Here is a 25,929-nt window from a genome sequence, read left to right as displayed (position 1 = left end):
TGTAATAAAGGCATAGAGAGCTGAAGGACAGGTGGAATTTTGTGTGCTGTGGGTGGGTCCTGGCATCCCTCAGTTTCTGCACTGTGTCTTAGGTAGGTCAGGTAGCTCCATCAGGCCTCTGGCTAAATGAACCAGCAGGCTTGAGTTTTTCTTCTAAAATGATATTTAATTCTTTACAAATTATATGTGTGTCAGTGTGTGGGTATGTACACATGAATGCAGGTGCTAATGGAGGTAAGAAGAGGGCGTTCGATCCCCTAGAGCTGGAGTTACAGGCGGTTGTGAACCACTTGACATAGGTTCTGGGAACCAAACTTGGTTTTCCTCTGGAAGACCAGCAAATGCTCTCAACCACTGAGCTGGTTTCTCTAGCTCCTAATGTGATCTTTAGGTTTTTTTTTTTTTAAATTTTATTTATGTGTGTGTGTGTGTGTGTGTGTGTGTGTGTGTGTGTGTATGTGTATGTGTGTGTGGCCTGTGGTATAACTCCACCACACTCTGCTAACGTCACACAGGAGGTAAAGCACTCTCCATCTCCTCCCAGCATGCAAATCTCTGAAACACTAAGTCTGTCCCCCAGAGACCTTGCACAGAGACAGGAGCCAGGTGACAGACTCTGTAGGGAAGGACCCAAAGTTAAACAATGACCACTGAGGAGTGGGACACACTTCTCCGGAGGTGGCATCTAGGGGACACACTGACAACCTGGCCTTGGGTGAGTATGGGGTGTGTGGGTGTGGGTGGGGGTAGGTAGAAAATGTTTAGGATACTACCAGGTTTCTGGTTAGATGGTGGCACCCAGAAAAAGGAGTTTTATGAGGGTGTAATTACTTGTATATAGGACAAAGTGCATTGGAAGTGCTGGCTGGCCACTCTGCTAAAGATCTCCGATAGGTAGTTGTCCAGAAGACAGAACGATGTATGGAGCCTGGAGCTCAGGGGAGAGGTCTGAGCTAGAAATACAGCCTTGGAAGTCATTAGGGCTCCAGATGATAAATTATACAATGCATACTTAGGGAAAAGTAAATAACAGTATTGGGCGAAGTCTCAACTTATCTATCATTCAAAAGGCAGAGCTAAGGAAAATCCCCGCAAAGAGATGTCCATTTTCCAGCTAATCAGGAAGCACATTTGAAGGACTTTAAGAGGTCCTGGGTACTTGGCAGAATTCTATGGCCTGAAGCTACCCACAGCAAGTGTTTTCCAAGTGGCATCAGAGCAGCAAGAACCTCTTCCACAGAAGTTCTTTGAAAGGAGGGTTACAGGCCAAGGGCACCTAGAAAAACCCTACCTAAATGGTTGCTTTCTCAAGATTCACAATGTATGTTAGCATACCTAACTGTTTCTCAAGTCCATTCAACCCCAAACCCTTTGTGGTGGAGTATGTCTATCATAAATTATATGCTACTCATATCAGGGAAATATAGGTCAGTATATTTTGCCTCAAGGTTTCAAGTGCTATAGATACTGTAGGATCAGAAACTGCAAGGTGAAACTCTGGTGGAACAGGGACCTAGCTAGTCTCTTCCTTTTTTTTTTTTTTTTTTTTTTTTGGAAGGGGAGCTCAGAGCCTGTGGGGGCTATTGGAGATGGTACCTGTAAGTGCATGTGGTTACATCTGGAGAGAACACTGCAGAAGTCAGAATAGTCAAATACGAAGGCCATAGAATCAATAGAATAGAGAACAGCCAAGCTCATCTGGGATTATGAGGTTACCAGAGGAGAAGAGGAACAACCTACAGAAACAAAGTCTTACTTCTGGAAGCTTACATAGAATTATAACTGTTAGAGTCCTGGAGAGACCACATGAGTGAGAGAAATGCTTTGGGATGTCTGTGGGAGACATTGCGGCATAGAGACAACCCAGGCCAAGATAAGGAAACTGCAGCTGGAGGTCTGAGTCTCCACACATGTATGTGGGGGTTCCGGGAGGGACGCAGGAACCAGGAAGAAGGAGCCAGGGGCACTGCAGTGCAGGGAAGTGCTCGCACACGAAGGCATACACAAGCTATACACAGGCAGTGGGAGGCAGGCAGAACTGGGTTGAGGGGTTACTACAGATACACGAAGCCCCCAGTATGAGTCCCCTCCAGGATGGAGGCAAGCCAACATGCTTTCAGGATTCTGTGGCAAATTGTAGTAGTGGGAGATGCCTCAGCCATACGGGTAGCTTTGATCTGCTAGGGTGTGGTCACTCATATGAGTACTGTGCAGGAGGCAGATGCAGGCATGGATTGTGCCCATAGGGGAGAAAGGAAGAAAGAGGAAAAGAGCCGTGTGCAGGTAGCACATCTGTGATTACAGCACTCGGGGAATGGAGGCCGGAGGATTGGGAGCTCAGGGTGGGGAAAGGCCAGAGGCACCGTGTCTGGAGTCTTGCTTTGCCTGCAATGTGCAAAGCACAGCCAAACGCGTTTTGAAAAACACGAGTCTTCCGGGTGTTCAAAGATGTTCTGTGAACAGAGTTTTGAGGTCAGGTCAGTTTGGAAATGCTAATTGATCAAGTGCAGTGATTCGATTCAGACACTACCACCACTCCAAGCCTGTGATGTGGGAAAGTGCCCCAGCTCACGCTATCAGGAAGCACTCTCTGCAGGGAATTTTAGGATGTGTTTCCCTTGGAAGAGTGTTTCTCAATATGTGGTTGGCTGCCCTCAAACTGATCTATGACCTGTCACTGACCTACAACAAGATCACGGCAGGAAATTGAGAGTGACCAGGAAGAACTGTCTATAGATGCTTGACATTGCTGGGACAGTCAAGCATGATGGCATTCCTACCAGTAAATTTTTTCCATATTATATTCTAGAACTGCAGGCACAAGACACATGCAGATTAAAACAAACAAACAAACCCAGCAAACAAACAAACAAACCCAGCAAACAAGTAGTGCTCTCTTACCTAGAGTTTAAGGCGATTTCCCCTGGAACACATTTTATAAGCATGTTGTGTGGTGGCACTCTAGAACCAGCTCTGAGCCAGTGGCTGAAGACCACCTTGCCCATTTTCCTTCCCTAACAACACAAAGCCCTATCCTGCATGGGAAGTGTTGACTGTTGGGGCTGGAGAGATGGCTCAGCGTTAACAGTTCATACTTCTCTCCCAGAGGCTGGGTGTTTGGCTCTCAGAACACTCAGCAGGGCTAGGGTTGCCTCTAACTCATCTCCAGGTGATCTGATACCCTCTTTTGGCCTCTGCAGGCACTGTGCTCAAGCATGTATACCCACACAAGACACACATACACACACATAAATTAAAAATAAAGTTAAGTCTGAAGCATTGGCTGAGTTGTGCAAAAGTCTACCAGGAATCTGTCTGGGAATACGTGGGCATGGATATCTTGGCCTGGGGGGTGTTTACAAAGCCAGATGGACTTGGAATACTTGTTAGATAAACCTGGACTCAGAAGATACAATGGATAATCTTGGGGTCACTAAAAATACGTAATTCTGTGTGAGTCTCTTACCATTTTTTAAGCTTAATGTCTCCAGTTACCGTTGGTTTTTTACTTCCCAGGATGGTAATAAGTTTTAAATAAGAATATATGCATGGATGTGATTAAAACCTTGAGCTCTTAAATAGTGCAGAAGTTAGCAAATTAGGGACTGGAGATGCAGCTCAGTGGCAAACACAAGGCCTGGAGTTCAATCCCCATCACTGTGAATTCTTTTGCATATGCATTTACCAGGCTTCCTCCTTCAGTCAGTGTGCAAGTCACACTGGGCTCAGGTCTTTGCTGACTCGAACTTCTGTTATAAAGTTGACAGACCCCGGAGACCTCTTTAACTGAACAAAGAGCATTGCAAGGCCTCTGAGGACCCTGAAACTACCACTCAGAGCTGAAGCTCCTCTTCTGGTTTCCCAAATCTATTATGACCTTAATTAAATAATGTCCAAGGTAATCCTTCTCTCTGTCAGGGTGGAGAGCTACTCCATTGACTTCCATTGTACCATCTATGACCTGTATGGATTTTTATTCTTTATTCTTATTGTTTGCTTGGGACAGGATTTAATTTCTCAGGCTGACCTGGAACTCACTGTAACTGAGAATGAGGATCAGAGATCCTCCTGCTTCTACCTCTCAAGTTCGGCGTTTACAGGCATTTGTGCCATCACATCGAATTTATGTGGTTCTGGGGATTGAGCCTAGCTTCGTGCATGCTAGACAAGCACTCTACCTACTGACTACATCCCCAGACTCCTTTGCGGTTTTTGAAAAAGAGCAAATAAGTCATGAGTCCTGTGGTCCACACCTATAGTCTGTCCAAGGCTGTACTGGGCTATGAAGAGAGATCCTGTCCCCCTCCAAGGAACAAACAACAATAGCAAGAACCAAAGACACCAATGAGGGCTCTGCGATCACCTAGTCCAGCTTCAGTCTCATCCAGATGAAGGTGGTAAAACAGACTCCTGCTCCTTGTGAATCATGACTGTAAGAGCTTAAGGCAAAGACAAGTGCCACAGACTCCATTAACAGTCCAACACTGTCCTCCTAGACCTCTGAACCATTGAAAACAGAGGCTGGAGCGGTGACTCGGCAGTTAAGGGCACATGTCGCACTTGTAGAGAGGACCTGAGTTTGGCTCCCAGGGCCCATGTCAGGAGGCTCACACCTGTAAGTTTAGCCCTAGGGCAACTGCACTCATGTGTACCTACACAGAGACACACATAAACCTAATTAAAAGTAATAAAAACAAATCTTAAAATATATGTGCACACATACACGTGTTACATAGGTATGTGTGTGTGTGTCTGCTTTTTGAAGCCAAGTTTCTGCTTTTGCATGGCAGATGTGAGGCAGTGGTTTGAGCGTGCTGGCTGGTGGTCTTAGTCTATCTGTCCCAGGGCTGGTTGCTTCACACAGAGGAGCTGTGGGTAGAGAGAAGCTTTTTTTCAGTGTGGATGTGCTGTAAATCCAGAGGGGCCTGGGAGGTCATGTCATAAGAAAAGCACCACTCTGCCAGAAGCTTCCATTCTGCTGCAGAGCTAATCAAATCCTTCTAACAACCTGGACCAGGTTCTTCAAGGGAAAAAAAATGAAATGCAGCTGCATGGCTTGATGATGCAGGGCACAGCAGACAAGGCAGACCCTGTCAAGGACTGTCTGCCTCTGTGTAAGGTACGGACAGCTTGAGCCCAGCCTGGTGGCACATGCCTGGAATGACAGCACTTAGGAGGCTGGGTTATGGGAATTGTTGAGGGTGGCAAGCCCGGGCTGTATTACAAGATCCTGTCTCAACCCTCTCCCCACCCCCAAAAAGAAACGGACTCCTCAAGAAATGTGGGTTGAACGGTCATCTCTCAGATCAGCTGGTCAGTCCCTCTGTTCCCTATCCCCTTGTCTCACTGTTCACGCAACTCAACCTCAACCTCAGCCTTAGTCCTTAGTCCTGGGGGCAGAGATGAGCATGAGGTGGGGCAGACTAGGAAAAGAAGCCCCTTTAGCTTCCATGTGAAAGACGAGAGATGGGGAACTGAGGGTTTCATGTCCACATGTCCACACTCATACACACAATTAAAAAATATTAAAAAGCCCTTCGATCACTTGGAGTCCAATAATTGGTATGGTTCTACAGTTATGATGCTTGTTCTACAAGCCAGTCAAGATATATAGCTGACCTGATGAACTCCATGCTTAGTTTGCATTTCAGCTCATGTACGTCTATTGTGAATTGTAAAATTTATTGATCCACTTTTTATAATTAATAGCTATATATTTTATAGTAGTCATAACAAAAAAGGTGATAAAACAACAACAACAATAGAACTATAAAAATCAGTTTCCAAGGAAGAGAGAAGACTCAGCAGGCAAGAGCTCTTGTTCTACAAGCATAGGGACCTGAGTTTGAATCCCAGCAGTCACATAAAAAGATCAATGTGGCTACATATATCTCTAACTCCAATGCTGTGGAGTCAGGGGAATTGCTGGGGCTCACTGGTTGCCAGTCTAGCTCCAGGTTCAGTGAGAGACTGTCTCAAGAGAATAAGGTAAAGAGTGGTAGATCTGGGCACCCGATGTCTTCCTCTGGCCTCTGAGTATAGATAGGGTGGCTGTGCACAGTTTTGTACACAAATACATACACCATACACACAAAAATATAAATAAAAATAATTGCCTGTAGTTAATTTTAAATGAGTGAAGTCTGCCTTCTTTGTATTTCTGGGAAGATGTCTATATGATCACACCATATAATATGCCAACAATGTGCACTAAAAATGAACTTCACAGAGGTCTCCTGAAGCCCAAGAAGAAAGCTCAATGACTACTCTACCTCAGTATCCAAGGATCTTGGTGCTCTGACCTCAACCACTCTTCCTCTTTCTCCCTATTGTTGCCCCCCACTGCCTACCATGACCCCCATGCCACCAACGCCCATTGCACCATTCAGAAGCCATGCCTAAGTGCACTAGGCACATTCATGCTTCAGCATCTTTACCTACACTGTTTCCTCCACCCAGAATGCCATTTCTTCCTTCTCTCCATATAAAGAAGTCCTTACATAGCAAAGACCAAGTTCCAGCATTTCCCCCTTTTCTATGCTTCCTCTGTCCCAGGGAAAACTGTTGATTCCTATGATGACAGACCACCTTCCATCAATCTCTCCCACTAGAATGGAGAAAATCTCTTGCATGGTTTTAAAAAAAAGAAGGAAAGAAAGAAAAGAAAAGGGCAAGACTACAGATTGTAATTTTTTTTTTTTTTTTTTAGCATTCTTGTTATGTCAATGAGCTAGATGTGGGCCTGTGTGAAGTAGAGACACTCAAGATAAAATTTAGTATCCAATTTCAAAAGTCCTTTTCCTGGACGGTTTCTCTTGAAACAGGTTAACACTACCGAGGAGACATTTCTAAAGTACCATTAGAAAATCAGTGGAGGGCTGGAGAGAGTCAGCTTAGTGGTCAAGAGCACAATCTGCTCTTGCGGAGTACCTGAGTTTGAATCCCAGCACCCTAGTGGTGACAAAACTGTCTGTAACCCCAGTGCCCTCTGACTTGACACCCTCTTCTGGCCTCTGCAGGCACCAAGTACAAATATACACACATGCAGGAAAATCACTCATACACATAAAAGAATAAAATAAATGCATCAAGAAAGAAAGAAAGAGAAAGAAAGATAAAGAGAGAAAGAAAGAAAGAAAGAAAGAAAGAAAGAAAGAAAGAAAGAAAGAAAGAAAGAAAGAAAGAAAGAAAGAAAGAGAATAAGAAACCAGTGAAAGTCAGCTGAGTCCTTGGGGGAAGGAAGTTGTGATACCCTGAATCAGGAGGGGGTTCAGAGCCAGACAGGGAACAAGTTGGAAGAATAGAGCCGGAGAAGTAGAAGGTACAGAGGAATTAAGTTGGTCTGAGACTCCAAAATGAGTTGAGAGTAAAGTAACCACACCTCTCACAGACAAATGGTGTGCAAGTTGAGGCTCTGTACCCCAGAAGGCTAAGATACGCTGTGATCTTCCTTGCTAAGCCTGGAGTGTAACTGATCAATATATCCCTAGTTAAGGGTACAGAAGAAAATAACTGGATTTTTTCCCCTCCTAAGCCAGGGTCTTATATAGCTCAGTCTGACCTCAAGCTTTCTATGTATCTGAGAATGGCCCTGAACTTCTGATCTTTCTGCCTCTACCTCCCAAGTGCTGGAACTATGCCCAGTTTATGCAATGATGGGGAACAAAGCTTGTACTCGACCAACTGAGCCATATCTTTAGCCCAAGAGTTGGAACTGTGCATGTGGACAACACATATCTACCTCCTTTGTAGTGGAAACCGTAGCAATACATTCATGATACGGTCCCTGGAAAGGAGTCTTGGAGGAATTCAGCCTCTGGGACTGAAGTGCTCCCATGGATCATGTGCTGGAAACTCGTGAAGATGCCATTTTGCTTCTTTTCTGGAAGCTGCATGTCACTGAACACTTTACCATTTGGGTCTCTCTGACTACAAGTTCCCCACATCCAGAGCTGATGGCATCATGCTTTTCTCCTGAGTTCTACGACTAGCCTGGGCTCTTCAGTGAGAAAGCCTAGTAGTGGGACCTTCAGGAGTCCTTAGTGGTGGCTAGAATTTGGGACAAACTGAGAAGCCTTGGAAGCTGGTACTGGGGACCCGGCTCTAGATGTGCGATGTATCCAGTTCACAGAAGACCCAGGTGATTCAGTCATATGGCTACTGCTGAGATGCTCTAAGCCAGTGTTTCTTAGACCTGAGTCAGGCGAAGATTCTGCCTGAGCAGATTGTGATGGGACCTGAGATTCTGAGTGCTGCCCTGGACCAGGTGCTTCTGAGGAAAGTGCAAGTTGGGATGCTCAGATCCATGGCTGGGAGCTATGCTGGCTTTTGATGCTGGGTATTGAACCCAAGGCTCACCATGCTGACCACATACTCTACCTCTGACCCACAGTCCAGCCCCTGGCTGTGAGGTTTTTTCAGCACTAACTAATGGACCCTCCCCAACTTTGCCAGGCACCTAAGGAGGAGAGCGAGCGGGGAGACTAGAAAGCAGCTTCTTGTGCGGGGTACATATTTCAGGACCAGAGGGAACCGTTTTGGCGTGACTATCATCTGCCAGGCTGGCACCAGACGAACAGGGCGAGCCCACATTACAGTCTTGAGCTATGCCTCTCAAAGTTTAGTGTACGTTATGGTCACCTTGGAGCTTGTTAAAATATGGATGAGGAGCCGGGCGGTGGTGGCACACGCCTTTAATCCCAGCACTTGGGAGGCAGAGGCAGGCGGATCTCTGTGAGTTCGAGGCCAGCCTGGTCTCCAAAGCGAGTTCCAGGAAAGGCGCAAAGCTACACAGAGAAACCCTGTCTCGAACCCCCACCCCCCAAAAAATAAATAAAATAAAATAAAATAAAGTATGGATGAGGAGGATCTGCTCCAGGGCTTCTGGTTCAGCGTGGTTTGTAAGAAGCCAAGTGACGTGGGGGAGGGGGTGTGCTTGAAGGAAGAGCTGGGAGTTATTCCCATCAAAAAACAGCTAAGCAGGTTTGTTTGCAGACGTGGTGCTATGGGACTGAGAAAATGCTGTGTGTGTGTGTGTGTGTGTGTGTGTGTGTGTGTGTGTGTGTGTGTGTGTGTATGAGAGAGAGAAAGAGAGAGAGAGAGAGAGAGAGAGAGAGAGAGAGAGAGAGAGAGAGAGAGAGAGAATGAGAGAATAATTGGTTATTGGGTATCAGGCTTCTGATTGTAGACTGAAGGATATATAACTAGGAATGTATATGAGGAAAGGCAAAAGGAAAAACCCATGGGACTATTTCACAATTATGTGGGTGCAGGTATTGGTATAAACTTGTGATTTTACACACACACACACACACACACACACACACACACACACACAGCCAGTGAGATGGCTGAGAGGGTAAAAGAGCTTGTTTGTCATCATGCCTGAAAACCTTAGTTTCGCCTCCAGGACCCACATGGTGGAAGGAGAAAACTAGTTACTGTAAGTTGTCCTCTGACCTTTACACATGCCGTATCATGTATGTATGATCATGAGTACAAACATACACACATAAAAATAAACAAACATAATACAAATGTAAATATTCAGCATGTCCATGAAGGCATCTATGTTTATCTGTGTGTAAATATTTATGTATACACATCCCAGCTTTATCTGAGAGAGCGGAGAAACAAAGCCATGCTAAAGGCACATGCGCACATAGTACCCAGCTCTTCTCAGTCTCTAACACCTTATCCATCAGCATAAGCCACGGACCATCAAAGAAGCCACAAACCCAGGGGGGCAGGGAGGGTATCAGATAAACTTGGAATATCTTTTTATGTTGGAAAGTTTAAGGAAAAATAATGAGAACTTGCCCAGGACATAGAAGGGGTCCCCATCACCCAGGGATGTTAAAGCGACTCCCATCAGCCACATCTGGGACAACCTGAGCTCCAAAATACTTAAGAGCAAGTAACACATTTGCAAATTGTTGATTAAAAAAAAAAAGGAATGTGCGAGTCCACACCAACAGTAAATGGGTAAGTAAGTGTGAGAGAGAGAGAGGGAAGGCTGAGGATTGCTCGTCCAACGTGCAGAAATGCTGAGGAAGGAAAGCTAGCCCAGGCCAAGATCAACAGGCACTAACTAACAGGGGATTTTGTAGAAGTAGGATATTTGCACTGTCTTAAAATATCTCCCATGGGTTGCTTTTTAGTTGGAAGGTAGAGGAAAAGAAAATGCCCAGTGATTACACAGTATAGAAATTAGACAAGACTTGGGGTAAAGAAAACACACTCACCAGGTAAGTGAGGAACAGACAGTTGGGGGCCTCCGGATGTGGTCCTCAGAGAAGGCACACTGCCACCCATGCCGCTTTCTGGGTAAGAGAGCAGAAGCTCAATGGAAACAACAGAAGCACACACAGGAAAACGAGCACGTTCTAAGGGGGCCGACAATAAAGGCCGCTTGACCGGAGTGCAAGGTCTGGGACCCCCACGGTGGAGGGAGAGACCCAAGTTCTGCAGATGGTCCTCTGACCTCCACATAGGTGCCCTGGCATGCTCGCACCCCCAACACATTCACATGTACAATACACACCTACAAACAAGCGAACAAACGAACGAACGAACGAATGTAATAAAAGTAAAGATTAAAAAAAAGAGAGAATGGCATTCTTCAAACACGCGAGCTTTGTAAAAGACAGAAGATGGAAGAGGGACATTTGAGAGTAAAAGAAGCAAAGGAGCCGTGGCAGCAGAGCCCGAGATGGAATTCTGAACGGGAGGACCACGCTCGGAGGACATGGCTGAGTCACCCAACGGAGCTGAGCAGCGACCACCCAAGGGACTATCCTCGTCCTTAGGAAAACGCTCGGGTATTTTGGGGTGAGGGGCCATGATGAATGTAGCCTGCCTTCAATAAACCCATATGGGAAGAGGGCAAACACGAAGTAGGACACTAACCACTGGCCAGTGTTCACCGGTGAGGAGGGGGTATCCTGACGGCCTTTGTCCTACTTTATCTTCGAAGATTTTCGTAAGTTGAAATGAGTTTCAAATGAAAATTTAATCAGCTTCGGAATGGTATTTAATGACCCTGAGGCATGTTTGATTTTAAATACTCTATCAAGTTAATTTTGTAATAAAATAAAAACTTAAGGTCTATCTTATGTACGCACCTTATTTTTATTGTTTATCTATCTATCTATCTATCTATCTATCTATCTATCTATCTATCTATCTATCTATCTATCTATCCATCCATCATCTATCTATATCTATCTATCTATCTATCTATCTATCTATCTATCTATCTATCTATCTATCTATCTATCTATCATCTATTGTGTGTGTGTACACACATGAGCCCGTGTGCGCATGCATGTGAGTGGGTATATAGGTAGAGGTCAGAGGACAATATGGGAGCGTTGGTTTTCTCCTTCCACCATGAGGATCCAGGAGATTGAACTCAGGTCATCTGGCATGTGGCAAGTGCCTGTTTACATATATGCTATTAAAAAGCTAGAAGGCAAGAATTTGGTATCCAGAGGTCAGGGAAGACTGGAGCAAAACCATGTCTTCTGGACATGGCAGGACCCCTGCACTCATGAACTCACGGCAGCTGTGGTTGCCAAGATAAGACCTGCACAAGATCAACCAGTCAACACTCCAGCATGGTGTGGGAAGCGGTTCCCAAGCCCCCCACCTCTAACTGAGGAGCTATTAATTGTGGATGGCTTCTAGGGGAGGGAGGTCAGTTCCCTTTAAGTGTGGGGTCGTGGTTGGTTCAGTATGTTCTAGTGGGTGGCTTCACACCTCTAAGTATGTGGGCAGCATAAATTGGACTCAGTGTTTTTTTTTTTAATAGAGGGCATGAAGTTTGGAGGGTAAGAAGGGGAACAGGAACCTGGGCAGAGTTAGGGGAAGTGGGTGTGGGTGAATATGATTGAAATACAGTGTGTGAAATTCTCAAAGAATTAACGATATTATTTTTTTTGCAAGCAAGCAAGAACTAAACTAATATATAGAAAGGTATTATCTCTTGGTTATAGAATAATGAGCAATTTCCTCCTGTTTCTTTGTTATAATCTCATGTTTTCTAAAGTTTTAATGTGGGCATCAAATACTTAGAGATAAAAAAAACACCTTTGAAAGAGAAAACCAAACCTTTGGTAAAACTTCTTCTATAACACTGCAGGCTGCCCTGTCATCCCATAAGAGCAAAATCAAGCCAAAGCCCTGAATACCGTGAAACACTCAAGGATAGGAAGGGTTGTTGGCAAGGACTTGTGAATTATGATACTTCTAAAATATAAAACCATAAAACTTTATTTCCCCGAGCAGTTTATAGACCAATGTAAGTGGCTAAAAATAGGAGATTGATTAAATAAATTATAGCACAACTATAAAATCGAAGATTCATAAATGTTTTCTGGCATTAAGCACTTGGAGAGCAAAGGCAGAGTGTCTGCTTTGTCTTGCAGATTGTGAGCACCCTTATCTCTACATATCTATTGAACGAATGAATGAATGCTACTCATAATAGTTTGGGAAGGGGTAATGGTGGGATGACTAGGGATTAATATGGCCTCTGTTATTCTTTCATGTGTTTTCAAATACTCCACCATAAATGCAATAATACAAGACATTTTTATTCAAACCTTTTGTATTTATTTATTTATGTGTATATCTCTGTGCCTCTGTGTGTGTGTATATGTGCATGTGGATGCAGTACCTGTGGGGGCCAAAAGAGGGCATTAGATTCCCTAGAGCTAGAGCTTCAGGTGACTGTGAGTCAGTTGACACCAGTGCTGGAAGCTCAACTCCTCTGCAAGAGCAGTGTGCTCTCTTAGGCAGTGAGCCGTCTCTCCAGCCCCTCAGCTACTTTTCAAAGCTGGCTTGGAATAAAGGAAACTCCACTGAAGTTGGGATTATTTTCCACCTCCCTAGAGCATGGTCACCCTACACTGCTTCTCTGTTTGTCACTCAGCCCTCTGCTCTGGCACACGGCCTGATGTGGGAGTAAATGTTTCTAGAGAGGTAACTGTCAGTTAAAAGAACTAAAGCAAGAAGCCTTCTCCACTTTCCCTGGAAACTCATAGTTTGAGGGATGAAGAGCCTTTAATTATTTATAAAGAAGACCATTCACCCTACACACACACACACACACACACACACACACACACACACACACACACACACGTTCATAGGCTTTAAAAGCCACAGGTTATCTTTGGAGAGTGCAGAAGGACCCCCAAGTTTCAGAAGCTCCCCACCCCCGCCCCATCCCTGTCCCACATCCCCATAAGGATAACCAATCCTTTTTGTGTGTGAATATCCTTCCAGCCTATTCCTGGTGGGATGATACATTCTAAAAAAAAATTTTTTTTTTTTTGGTTTTTCGAGACAGGGTTTCTCTGTGTAGCTTTGCGCCTTTCCTGGAGCTCACTTGGTAGCCCAGACTGGCCTCGAACTCACAGAGATCCACCTGGCTCTGCCTCCGGAGTGCTGGGATTAAAGACGTGCGCCACCACCGCCCGGCACATTCTAAAATTTAAAGTCCTGTTTTATTAACTTTAGTATAGAGTACCTGAAAACACAGAGAAGTTTAGTGTCAACTTTAATGATAGGAGGATGGGTTAGGAAGAAAACTTTATATGCCTATTTATGTTTAACTTTTTAAAAATTATGATTGTATGATGTATATGTAAAATACATGTTTATTAATTGGAAACAATCCTTCTTTCATTTTGGGGCTCATGGGACAATCATGCAAATAACTACTATGCTGGGTAGTTTTGTGAACTAGATACAAGTCAGGGTCATCTGGGAAGAAGAATCAGTGGAGAAAATTCCTCCATCAGATCGGCCTGTAGACAAGTCTGCGGGAAATTCTCTTGATTAATGGTTGATGTGGGAGGGGTCAGCCCATTGTGAGCATCCCTAGCAGGTGGTCCTGGGTTGTGTAAGGAAGCAGACTGAGCAATCCATGGTTAGTGATAAGCAGTAGGCCACACTCCTCCACAGCTTCTATTTCAGTTTCTGCCTCGAATTCCTCCCTCGACTTTCCTTCATGATGGACTGTAAGCTGTAAGATAATACAGACCATGCTCTCCCCCAAGTTTGTTTTGTTTCTGATATAGGCTTGGCTGGCCTGGAAGTCACAAGTGAGCTGACTGCCTCTGCCTTCCAGGTGTTGGGATTAAAGGCAGACGCCATCATGGCTGTCCCAGTTTGGTTCTGGACAGAATTTTATCACAGCAATAGAAAGCAACCTAAGACAACCAGATTAAAGAAAAGCAGGATTCTCTTTCTGGTGAAATAAGGCTTGTGTTGTGTTCAGTGCTGTTCCCACCACAGGGTGACTCACGGCTCAACCAAGACTTGCCAACACTTGCCACACACACACACACACACACACACACACACACACACACACACATGCCCACTCCACACACATGCCCACCACACACACACACACATCCCCCACCACACACACATGTCCACCAGATACATGCCCACCTCACACACATCTCCCACCACACACACATGCCCACCCCACACCCATGCCCATCCCACACACATGCCCCACCACACACACATGCCCATCACACACACATGCTCACCACACACACATGCCCACCACACACACATGCCCATCCCACACACATGCCCACCACACACACATGCCCACCACACACACATGCCCACCACACACACATGCCCACCACACACACATGCCCACCACATACACATGCCCACCACACACACACATGCCCATCCCACACACATGCCCACCACACACACATGCCCACCACACACACATGCCCATCCCACACACATCTCCCACCACACACACATGCCCACCACACACACATGCCCATCCCACACACATGCCCACCACACACACATGCCCACCACACACACAGGCCCACCACACACATGCCCACCACACACATGCCCATGCTGAGTCTCTCCTCTCCTAGTCTTTGCTAACAGATTGGGTCCCTGTTCCTGGGGTTACTTCTGCTCCTCTAACAACAGGAGCGGGTGTGTTTCATCCCTTGCATTGGTTCTTTAAAGGTCTTATGTCCTTGGAGGCAGCAATTGGCCCAGGGTGGGAAAGACTGACTACCACACCATCACAGCTGCTCTGGGTAATGGTGTACCCAAATGCCCAGCTTCCCAAGGCAGGGTCACAGGAGTTAATCCCCATCAGAACCACTCCCAGGATCCCTGCTCCATTTTACTTTAGACGTAGCTCTGAAATTTTACCACTGCCCATGTTTACAGCCCATCTCTCTTAGCTACTGCTCAGCTGTTCATCTGCCCCCTCCATTCCAGCATGCTCTCAAAACCGCAAACCTCATCATTTCATTTCACAACTGGCCACGGCTGCCTTTAGCCCCTGCTGCCAGAGGCCCTTGGCCTGTACAGACACATAAAGTCTCCATCGGTACTTTTAAGGTTCCTCTTTTGTGTGCCTGTACTTTGCCCAGTGCCTGGTGCATAAGTCTCTAGCCAGTCAGTGTTTGGGCAAACGAAGGAATGGGAAAATGCTGAAGGGTTTTCTATAGTCCTTCCCAGACTGTACACATATAGGAACCTCCTGGCGACCCTGTGAAAATACAGATTTAGATGCAGGAGATCAGGGCTGAACCCAGAGTTCTCAGGTGATGCTGCTGGTCTCTGAGGTTCACTCAGAGAAGAAAGGATGCACAGAATCATGATAGCTTCCAAGTTGGAAGAGTGTGTGTTTGGAATTAGCTCCTTCTACAGGGATCTCAAAATCTTGAGTGAACTTTAGAGTTGAAAGGGATGAAAAGAAGTTAGAGATTTTATATACAGACCCCGTGCACGCTGAGCAAGGCTATAAGCTGTTCCAGAAAAAAGAGAGAAGTAAGTAAAAGTCACCTGGTCTTAAATTCACAGTACCACTTTAAAAAAATCAGGGTCTTATGTAGCTCGGCTGGCCTTGAGCTTCTTCCTGATCTCCTTGCCTCAGCCTTAGACTGCGGAGGTTACAGATGTGCACTATTTCTATGTTATGCTGCACCTGGGAATCTTTCTTCTCCTCCCCTTCGCCACCAATCTGATTGTCTCCCTCGGAGGAATGTGAAACGTATGGTGCTTTGCTCTCCACTATTGAAATCAGAGCCTGGGTGTTGCTGATGGGAAGGTGTTGCTGAGCCGGGGGAAGAGAGAAGCTGCCAGCTTTGTAGTAATTCAGATTCAAGAAATCTTCAGAGAACAAAAGGTTTGGGCAGCTCACGCCTGTAGTTTCAGCACTGGGGAGATGAAGGCAGGAAGATCAGAGGTTCAAGGCCAGCCTTGGCTACAGAGTGAGTTAGAGGCCAGCCTGGGCTACACGAGAGAAACTTATTTTAAAAGAAAGAAAGACATAAAGACAGAAAGAAGGAAGGAAGGAAGGAAAGAAAGAAAGAAAGACAGGAAGAAAGAAAGAAAGAAAGAAAGAAAGAAAGAAAGAAAGAAAGAAAGAAAGAAAGAAAGAAAGAAAGAAAGGAAAAGCCCAGGCTCTATGCATTCTGTTCCTGTCACCCTGACTTTGGACTTAATCCCATCTCATTCTCTAGGTCTTTAAAAGTGTTCTTTCATAGCCGGGCGGTGGTGGCGCACGCCTTTAATCCCAGCACTTAGGAGGCAGAGCCAGGCGGATCTCTGTGAGTTTGAGGCCAGCCTGGGCTACCAAGTGAGTTCCAGGAAAGGCGCAAAGCTACGCAGAGAAACCCTGTCTCGAAAAACCAAAAAAAAAAAAAAAAAAAAAAGTGTTCTTTCACTACACTTAGACTTCTTCCTGCAACACACACTGAGCTGAACACCCTCAGCTCCTGGAAGAAGCATAGGAACAGAACAGCCTGTTGTCTCTCTCCACCAGTCCTATTTCCTGGACAGGTGTGCAGTACCTTTGGGTCGCCCTGAGCAGACTGCACTAGAGAAGGGGCTCAGGTAAGGGAGGAAATCAGTGGTTCTTCCCAGATCTTCTGTCTCTCCCTACACTCCCCACAACGGACTACCTTTCCCTGACAAAACTGGTATCTATTAAGGATCAAGTCCTGAAAAAATGACAATACAGAATGCTCAGGGTGTATTAGAATAAAAGTAGGTTGGGGGACCAGACTGAAAAACTATCCCAAACAAACAAACAACCTCCTCAAACCATCATCTTCCTACCCAATGTTTAAGCTTTTTAATACTTAATGCTTTCAAAGAGACTATGTATCATGTATATAAGATCTGAAAAGGTTACAACATGAGCTCTTAAACCCATCCACCACTCAAGAGGAGAACTGGAACACAGCTGCTGTATAAAGACATAGGGAACTTGTTTTTCTTTTTGAGATGCCAAGGATACAACCAAGGGTTTGCTTGTACTTGGATAGGCACTCCACTACTGAGCTACATCCATGCTCATTCTCTCTCTCTCTCTCTCTCTCTCTCTCTCTCTCTCTCTCCCTCTCTCTCTCTCTCTCTCTCTCTCTCTCTCTCCCTCTCCCTCTCCCTCTCCCTCTCCCTCTCCCTCTCTCTCTCTCTCTCTCTCTCTCTCTCTCTCTCTCTTTCTCTCTCTCTCTCTCCCTCCACATAATATATCTATATTCTATTATCTGTCCATTTATCTACCATCTACCTACTTATCTATCTGTCTATCTATCTATCTATCTATCTATCTATCTATCTATCTATCTATATCATCTATCCACCTATCATTTATTGTTTATTATTCATCTACCATCTTCTATCTGCCATCTACCTACTTATCTACCCACCCAACTGTTTCTCTTCTATCTTATCTAACTATCATTTACTTATTTTAGTAACCTTTTGAGACAAGGACTGTTTTTGTAGTCCCAGCCGGATTTGAATGAACTCAAGATTTTCCTGCCTCAGACTCTCAAATTCTACCCTTTGTGTTTTAAAAATAGTTTGTATCATGTATCCATCTCTAAATATAGTTGTTTAGCCTTGCTTTCTTTTGAGTTTAGCCTTATATGAGAACATTCTGCTTCATATGTGTATACCTTACATTGGGCTGTTTCTGTTTTTTTTTTTCCCCTTCTCTTTGGAATAAAGGTTCCAGGAGCAGTCTTTTCACATTTCCAGGAATCCTGTGAGTTTAGAATTATGAGTGGAATTACTAGATGAGTGTGGATCCATGGTTATATGAGGACGACAAATTTGTTGTAGCAAAGATGCTAATTTACACTCCCAGGGTAGTGTATATGTGTCCATGAAAACCCATGCTATCCCTGTCAGCTTGCGTTACTGGAACACAGGCAATAGAATCTCACACTGCAGTACTTCTGTGCCAAGAGACAGTGCTCCTGGCTGCATGGGCTGTTAGCTCCCGAGCACCTGACTAGAGAGGCCAGCCTGAGACACTGCCATCCAGATTGAGCAACCATGCCCCGCATCTTGTCTAACCCTAATATAGGTGGACAGGCCACTGAATGGAGACAGGAGATGAAGGCGCCTGCTGGGCTTTGCCATGGTTACACAGTCGTGATGGGAGGCAATCAATGACAGAGTGAAACCTGGAAGGGACCCGAAGGCCAGAGCCTTCATTTTACGTTTAAGGAGACAGAGGCTCACAAAGGTTAAATTACTTGGCAAGGTCTAAGAAGTAATTACTGCGTGAACCTTTCTCTAGGGCACTTGATTCTTAATCCAGAGTTGCCCACATTTAGTAATTGAAGACAGCATGATGTCATGTGTTAATTTCTCAAAGAATTAATAAAAATATTATATTAAAAAAGACAGCATGATGTGATTCATAATGATTTTAAATATTCAAATAATCGATTTATTTTTAAAGGCAATTGTTTAACTTAAATGACTGATGAATTTGATAATGTGCAGTTCTTTGCTTATGGTGTGCACAGGAGTAATATTCAATGAGTGAATGGAAGACAGGAAGACAACCTCAATTATGGTTTCAATATGCAAATTTAACTGTACTAAAAGACATGGGTCTCTTGAGGAAAATAAAATAATCCCCAATTATCTCATTGATGACTCTTACTTTTGGGTCACCTTCTCAGGAAAATATGAAGTGAGGGCATCTCCTTAAGAAGTGTGTGTGTGTGTGTGTGTGTGTGTGTGTGTGTAAAGCAAACTTCAAATTCTTAAGTTTCAATTTAGCTCCCCTTTATGAACATTCAAAATTAAGCTGTCCTAAGAGGCTGGGGGCCATGAGATTATGGCAGGACATCCTCAGTGAACTTTTGCTTTATAATGTAAAACTACTTTACACTGGGACATGGAAAAATAATCGAAAAGAGACCAATATGTAGGAGATACTTAGTGCTCTTCAGAGTGAGCATAATGATTGATCATGCTGTAACCCAGTGCAGAAGACTCTGACCTGCTCACTACAGGGAAAAGAATCCACCTGGGGAAGGGAGGAAGAGCCCTAGCAACAGGCTAGAATCGGTATGGGAAGCGGCTCCCGCAGCCTACAGGGGAAATGCTGGTTCCTGTCGACCTTGGGAATTCTCTGCTTCTTCACTCCTGCTCATCTGCCTTGCTCCTCTCTACTCCAAGGAGCCATTCTTCTTTTACAAAACATTCCCTCCGGGCTGGAGATGGAGCTGAGTTGGTCGTGTGGTTGCTTCAAATGCTCCAATGTTCTGGATTTGATCCCCAGCACGACACAAACTGGGCAGGGTGGCACACTCCAGAACTCAGGAAGTGGAGACAGGGGGATCAGAAGTTCAAGTCATCCTTGGTTACAGAGTGAGTTCAAGACTAGCCTGGGATACATAAGATCCTGCTGCCTTTTTTTTTTTTTTTTTTTTGTAATATTTTCATTTGACAGTGTCTTTGGCTTGGTAATAAAGCCTTCTGGGTACCACCCCTCTCTCAGTGCCAGAATAAAGCTTTCCAGGTGCTCATTACTTTGGCAGGAGGGTTTGGAGGGAGAGAACACCTAGTGATTTTGCCCAAGAATGCTGACTATACTGTACTGAGTTACTTCTTGTTCAAGTTTTCCTCCTGGCAGTCATTTTAATCAGCACTTCTCCTATTTAATGAGCTTGTACTGCCATTACATAATCACCCAGCTCGCCAGATTAATGATGAAAAGAGGAACTGATTTTTCCAGCTGCATCATTCGAAGTAAACGTTAACTTTCTTTCTGAGTCCTTCGTCTAACAGCATTAGCGTGACAAATATGTCTTTCTCTAGCATAAGTAATTAGAATTTAATCACTTTAACTGCATCTTAATTACCCCAAATGAATTGAAAGGACATTTAATAGCAAAGATTAAATTGCCTTAATGAACGATTTCTGTGACTCCATCAATACTGGAATCACGGTAGCCGCTCCTCACCCACTCATCAAGAAGCCTGTGATGAGCGCCACTGTCACTAGGTGGCATTACTTCACACGCTTGTGTATCTATCCCCCTCCCTCCCCGCCCTCTCCCCCCAGTTCCTCTGCCTAAGAAGGCAAGAAGAAAAGGAAGTGAAAAGCACATAGTTTGTTGTGTTCTTCTGACAACCTCTCTTTTTTAAACATCATCAGCTGTTAAAAGAAAGGAATTATTGCAGAAACTGTCCATTCTCATTATCCCACGACATATGCAAAGAATCAAGGGTGGCGGGTACCTTGGAGCCTGGCTGAAACTGAGTTGCTCTCAGATAATCATGAACATACACGCAGAGCTTTTTGTCTGTTTGCTTTGTGTGTGTGTGTGTGTGTGTGTGTGTGTGTGTGTGTGTGTGTGTGTGTGTGTAGAGTCCTAAAGTATGTGTAGAGTCCTAAAATAAGCTGATTTTGGAAGAACAGGGCCAAAGGCAGATGAGAACATCAGCCTTGGAAGTACGGGTGGCTTCGGGCCTTTGGGCCTTCCTCCAGGCATGGGTCCCAGAGGGCCAAGCTTACCCGCAGAGCACATCTAATGAGATGGGCCTTTCCCATCTTGTTTAAGTGAACAAGTGGATATATCCATGAGAGATGTGAGCTTCACATCTGTTACCACTCTGCCTGCTTCTTTGGAGCCGAGCAATTAACAGAAATCTTGCTTATACATCTGAGAAGAAAGAATGTTTCAAAAACTTTTCTTGAGAGCCTGAGAGAAAAGATTTACTCTCCAATTGCAAGAGCTTTGTGATGCATGGACCTTGTTAAATGGATGCTTAAGATAGGGAGTCAGGCTGGGCGGTGGTGGCGCATGCTTTTAAACCCAGTACTCAGGAGGCAGAGGCAGGCGGATCTCTGTGAGTTTGAGGCCAACCTAGTCTACAAATCTACAAAGTGAGTTCCAGGACAAGCATGGCTACACAGAGAAATCTTGTCTTGAAGAAAGAAAGAAAGAAAGAAAGAAAGAAAGAAAGAAAGAAAGAAAGAAAGAAAGAAAGAAAGAAAGAAATCGAGAGGGAGGGAGGGAGGGAGGAAGGAAGGAAGGAAGGAAGGAAGGAAGGAAGGAAGGAAGGAAGGAAAAAAGATAGTGAGTAAGATGTCCACATTCTGGGAGCACTGACTATAGTCTGGAACTGGCAACAGAAGCCAGTGGTGTAGGATATGCTTGTCCAGTGTCATTAAATTGGGGAAACTGAGTCCAGGGCATCAGTACATTCCAGTGGAGTGACTAAAGACAAATTATTTAACTCCACTACAGAAAGCATCAGAGAAAGCAAAAGTAACTACCACACACCATATAGATTCCCAGACCTCCGTGCACATTAAGATCACCTGGGAGCCTGGGTCACACCCCACTCGATTTCACACCCTACTCGATTAGATTGGAATATCTGGGGTTGCAGCTAGACATTAGTTGTTTAAGTCTTTAAGTGATTTCCGTGTGTAGTAAGACTTGTGAGCCATTGGCATAGACAGAGTATTAAGTGGGAATGCCTACCACAGCATGCAATAAACAGGTGAACAACCAACTTCAATTCTCTCCTTTTTTACTGGTATGGCAGCCCTGATGAATTATCCTCTAGGGCTGGGCTCTGTTCAGCTGTTGTCTTATTAAATCAATGCATTAAAGGAATGGAGATGTTCTAGAAGCTATGTGTTCCATTGTAACATCTTTGGGAAGAGACATATGTAGATGATAGAACAGTAAGACCTGATACATAATTGCATGTCTGCATCAAATGGTCAGATTGTCACATGATTGGCCCAGTCACCTGTCACCTCAGCAAGAAAGTAAGCTTTATCAGAGTGAATATACGTGTTTCAAAATAAAAACCTGTAAAGTGGATGAAATAGGAATATATGATTGTGTACTAAACTCATTTACATTAGAAATAAGACCTTCCTTCTTCATGGACTGTGAGACTGACATTTCCCATGTAGAAAGAACATGGCAGTCTTCTGAAGGTGCTCACTGGTCTTCTTCAAATGTTGACACACAGAAAATGATCTGTGGTGCCTATGGGTTGAATTTTTTATTAGAAATGTATTTGATAACAAGCATAGCTTCATGAGATCCTCTTTCTGTAGCGACCCTTGGTCGGGGGTGGGTATTCAATTTTACGAAAGCGTGGAAATCTTAGTGTTTAAATAGGGTCTGAAATGAAACCAGTTATTTCACTTTCCAGCTACTGAGGTTGAGTTACAGAAATGAGTGTGTGCTTAGATACTCCACTATATGCAGTTTGCTGAGAACACTGGGCATTATCACTTCAAGGACCTGGCTGCCACTAACTATGGAAGCCGAGGAGCGAGACACCTGGGAACCTCCTTCTAAATTACCCACAGCCACTAGAGTTGAATATTTCCTTTTTACAAGAAAACCAAGAATGGATTTTTTTTTTTACCAGTATGCTCTGTAAGAACTGTTGCTTAGGAGAACTTTGGGGACCAGCGTGTTTGATTAGCTGAATTTGCCACGGATGTGGAAGATGATGACATCAAACAGCTAGTGTAACAACCTCCTTAAAGACCTCGTAGATTAGAGATGACTATAGATTTTCCCCAGCACGGATCAAAGGGACTGAATTGAACGTTTTAGCTTAATGATCCAACTCTTGTCACACCCACAGGGACGCAAATTCCGATTTTATATGCTGGTGTGCACGCGCCATGCCACGTAGGGACAAACCAATCAGCCCCTGATCTTTGACGACGGTTTTGATCTTTTCGACGACCCGGCAGGGCCAGTGTTTATTCTGGGAGGGGCTTCCTGCTCTCACAAACTTAGGAATATTAGCTGTTAATGTTTCCTTGCTACAGCGTGGAATCCTGTACCATCCCAGCAGCTTTTTTAGAGACAGTGCAGCCTTAGGCAGCGAGGCGGTGGGGCTCTGTCCAGCGTCCTGACTCTGGGCCAGGGCTCCATGCCTGCAGGCTCCGACAGCCTTTCACTCACCCCGCGGGATGGGAAAACAAAGGCTTCCAAGCTTAAGGCCCGGGGGCTGCTGCCTTCAGACTCACTCAGGCCAGTTTGCTGGGAAGCAAGCAAAACAAAGGAACTGTTGTTAATCTGTGCGGACAATACTGGTCTCAGCTTCCTGGACTTCAGACTGCCAGGGTCACCTCTGCACTCATTGCTTCTCTTAGGTAAAAATACGACGGAGAGCATAATTCGGGCATGGAACAGAAACTGCCACCCTTTCTGGGTAGGTTAGAGTTCCGGGTGTAATTGGTAGGGAAGGAAATTGTGTCTTCCTCGATGGGGCTTTTGTTAGGCATCCTCTTCCTCCTCCACACTTTCTTCCTATCAAAATACTGCTCAGAAAAATCTTTAGGACAAGGATGCTCTAAAAACAAAGCCTCAACCAGCATTAACACCTATCTCCTGTCCCCTCGTCAGGCGGCCACTAGGGGGCACGCGCAGCGTCCTTAGCACAGACACCCTAGCTGCAGCAAAGCGAACCTAGGTTCCGAGGTCCGGGAGCGAAGCCACTTCATCTCTGCCTCTGCCGAGCTCACGCGGGGCAAAAAGCTTCGAAGACAGTCACGTTGTAGGCTTTGGATGGCTTTACTGCCACGACCTACCTGTACTATTGGTAAGGTTCTCTGTCGGTTGTAAGCGGCTGGGTCTGGAGTGGCCGCAGTACCCTGACCCTGGGCATTCGGAAATGATACTCAGAATTATTCAAGGATCTCCAGGCTGCATTTTGGGGGAGGGGGAAAAGGTAGGCACCTTCTGAACATGCCATTCGGTTTGTTTCTGGTGGATGTCCTTCTGTGAAGGCCACAAGATCAACACACCGCAACCACCAGGTCTCCTTAAGCCTCGGAAAGCAGGCTTAGCCCGCTACAAAAACTACAATCGCTAATTATCGCCACAGGCACCTCTCAGCCTCACTGCGCTTCCTCTCCTCATGGGATGTAGCTGCCCCAACGAAAAAATGCACAAAGGCAACTATTGTCCCACCGAGGGGACAGATAAAGTCTGTGAGAAAGATGTTGCTCAGGGCCTTCTGGTAACTGTCCCCAAGTCCTTTTGACTTTATAACCGGCTGGTGTGTGTGTGTGTGTGTGTGTGTGTGTGTGTGTGTGTGTGTGTGTTCCGACTACCCCAGTTCACCCCCACCGTTCATCCCTAGAGGCTCTGGGACTCTCGGTTGCCTCCTGATAACGGGTTATCCCTTAGCCATGCTGGGAGAAAGCCATCCCAGGCCTTGACCTCAGCCTCCAAGGCGGACACGGTCGGTCGCGCCCTGCTGGCCCTTTGTTCAAGCGGCAGAGGGCTAGGAGCAGCTGCATCACGGGAGAGCCACGGCGCAGGGCGCCAGGAAATCGGTGTGGCGCCGCCACCTTCTCCTCCCACTCGGGAGCCCAGGAGCAGTTCCAGCCCTGGCATCTCTCATACCCAGTCCTGGCCACCACCACCCCCTCTCTCTCCACCCAGAATTCTTCAGGGGTTGAACAAATGCGGTTCCTAGGGCTCAGCCTCGCACTCCTACCTGGCAGCACCAGACGCTTGAAATGTCACCGATCGGGATAAATATTAACACAAAAGCAAATGGACGTGTGCAGAGCCAGTTATCAATCAACCAGACCGCAAGGACACTCACTGCAAACACTGCCCAGGTTGGGTTGGGCAAGACTTTCTCAGGGCCACTTCCAGGTAGAACCGCCCCCCCCCCTTGCCCCCAGCTTAGATCTGCCTCTGGCACAGAGGGGCAAATACCGGACCGCAAGGGGGCGAAGTACCGGGTGCTGAAGGGCAGGCCATCTTCATGCAGGGCTCTGGAGGTCTCCTCACCTCTGGCAGGGTCTGTGTGCCCAGCACACAGCCTTGCCTGGGCTGAGGACCTGGGCCGCCATCGCCACCATCTCCTGGGTGCACAGCGCTAGAGCGGCAGGCACTCACTGGTGGGTGTCTCTTGCAGTCTCTTCTTGAGCTGTCAGCTCCCGCTGAGGGGCCAAAGCCTCCTGGAATATTTAATTGGAGGCTAATCTCCTCCTGTCTTGATAGACGCCCACGTCAGAGGCGGGGCACCCAGCTTAGCTTCCCCACCCCACTCGGGACCAGAAGCGGCGGGCGTCTGGTCACGCTGCGTTTTAATGAGGAGCAGCAAGCATTACGTTGAGGCAACATATATTGATTTTTAAAAGGTAGTTAATTTGGTGAGAATTTCCTCCAGTCTTTCACCAGCGCTTGTAATTTATACACCCTTCTGGCGCCTCCCCAAACATACTGCCACGTGCAGGGGATTTTGACCCTCCAAACATGCTGCGTGGAACACGGGGCACAGAGGGGCAGTGGAGGAAACTGCCCTTCCACTGATGAGCGAAGGAACTACTAGGTCGGGCCTTTAAAAGGGGGTTGGGAAAAGATGAGGGTTTAGTCTTAAGTGCAACAGCAAGCAAAGCTGCAGTGTGTGTGGCGGGGTGCGGGGGAGGGCTGGTTAGCAGGCCCTGAGTTCCTGCAGTTGCCACGGGAAAGCATCAGACTGTCAGTCTTTAGACTCTGTCACTGAGACCTGCTAGTCCCCATCCCAAGGACCAGAAACTGACCTCTCTTAAGAAAGGGGTGGGGGGGGGGAATCAAGGAGCCAGCCAGGTTG

The 25,929-nt window shown here is 45.7% G+C and overlaps 1 protein-coding gene across 2 annotated transcripts in view; it reads right to left on the bottom strand.

Annotated features, from left to right (window-relative positions):
• Onecut1 (one cut homeobox 1) overlaps nucleotides 1-25,929 on the bottom strand; it is a 36,816-nt gene that overhangs the window by 7,431 nt on the left and 3,456 nt on the right. The window contains exon 2 of one of the 2 annotated variants that reach the window (XM_015992588.3): nucleotides 10,245-10,322. The exons of the other annotated variant lie outside the window; for it this stretch is intronic. Coding sequence (XP_015848074.1) covers nucleotides 10,245-10,322 — 78 coding nt within the window. The remainder of the gene's footprint in view (nucleotides 1-10,244; nucleotides 10,323-25,929) is intronic. 2 annotated transcript variants of the gene reach the window in all.

The sequence above is a fragment of the Peromyscus maniculatus genome, chromosome 7, assembly GCF_049852395.1.
Source record: "Peromyscus maniculatus bairdii isolate BWxNUB_F1_BW_parent chromosome 7, HU_Pman_BW_mat_3.1, whole genome shotgun sequence".
Taxonomy (NCBI): domain Eukaryota; kingdom Metazoa; phylum Chordata; class Mammalia; order Rodentia; family Cricetidae; genus Peromyscus; species Peromyscus maniculatus.
The sequence above is the reverse complement of the archived record's forward strand: the minus strand, read 5'-3'. Positions and strand labels throughout refer to the sequence as shown.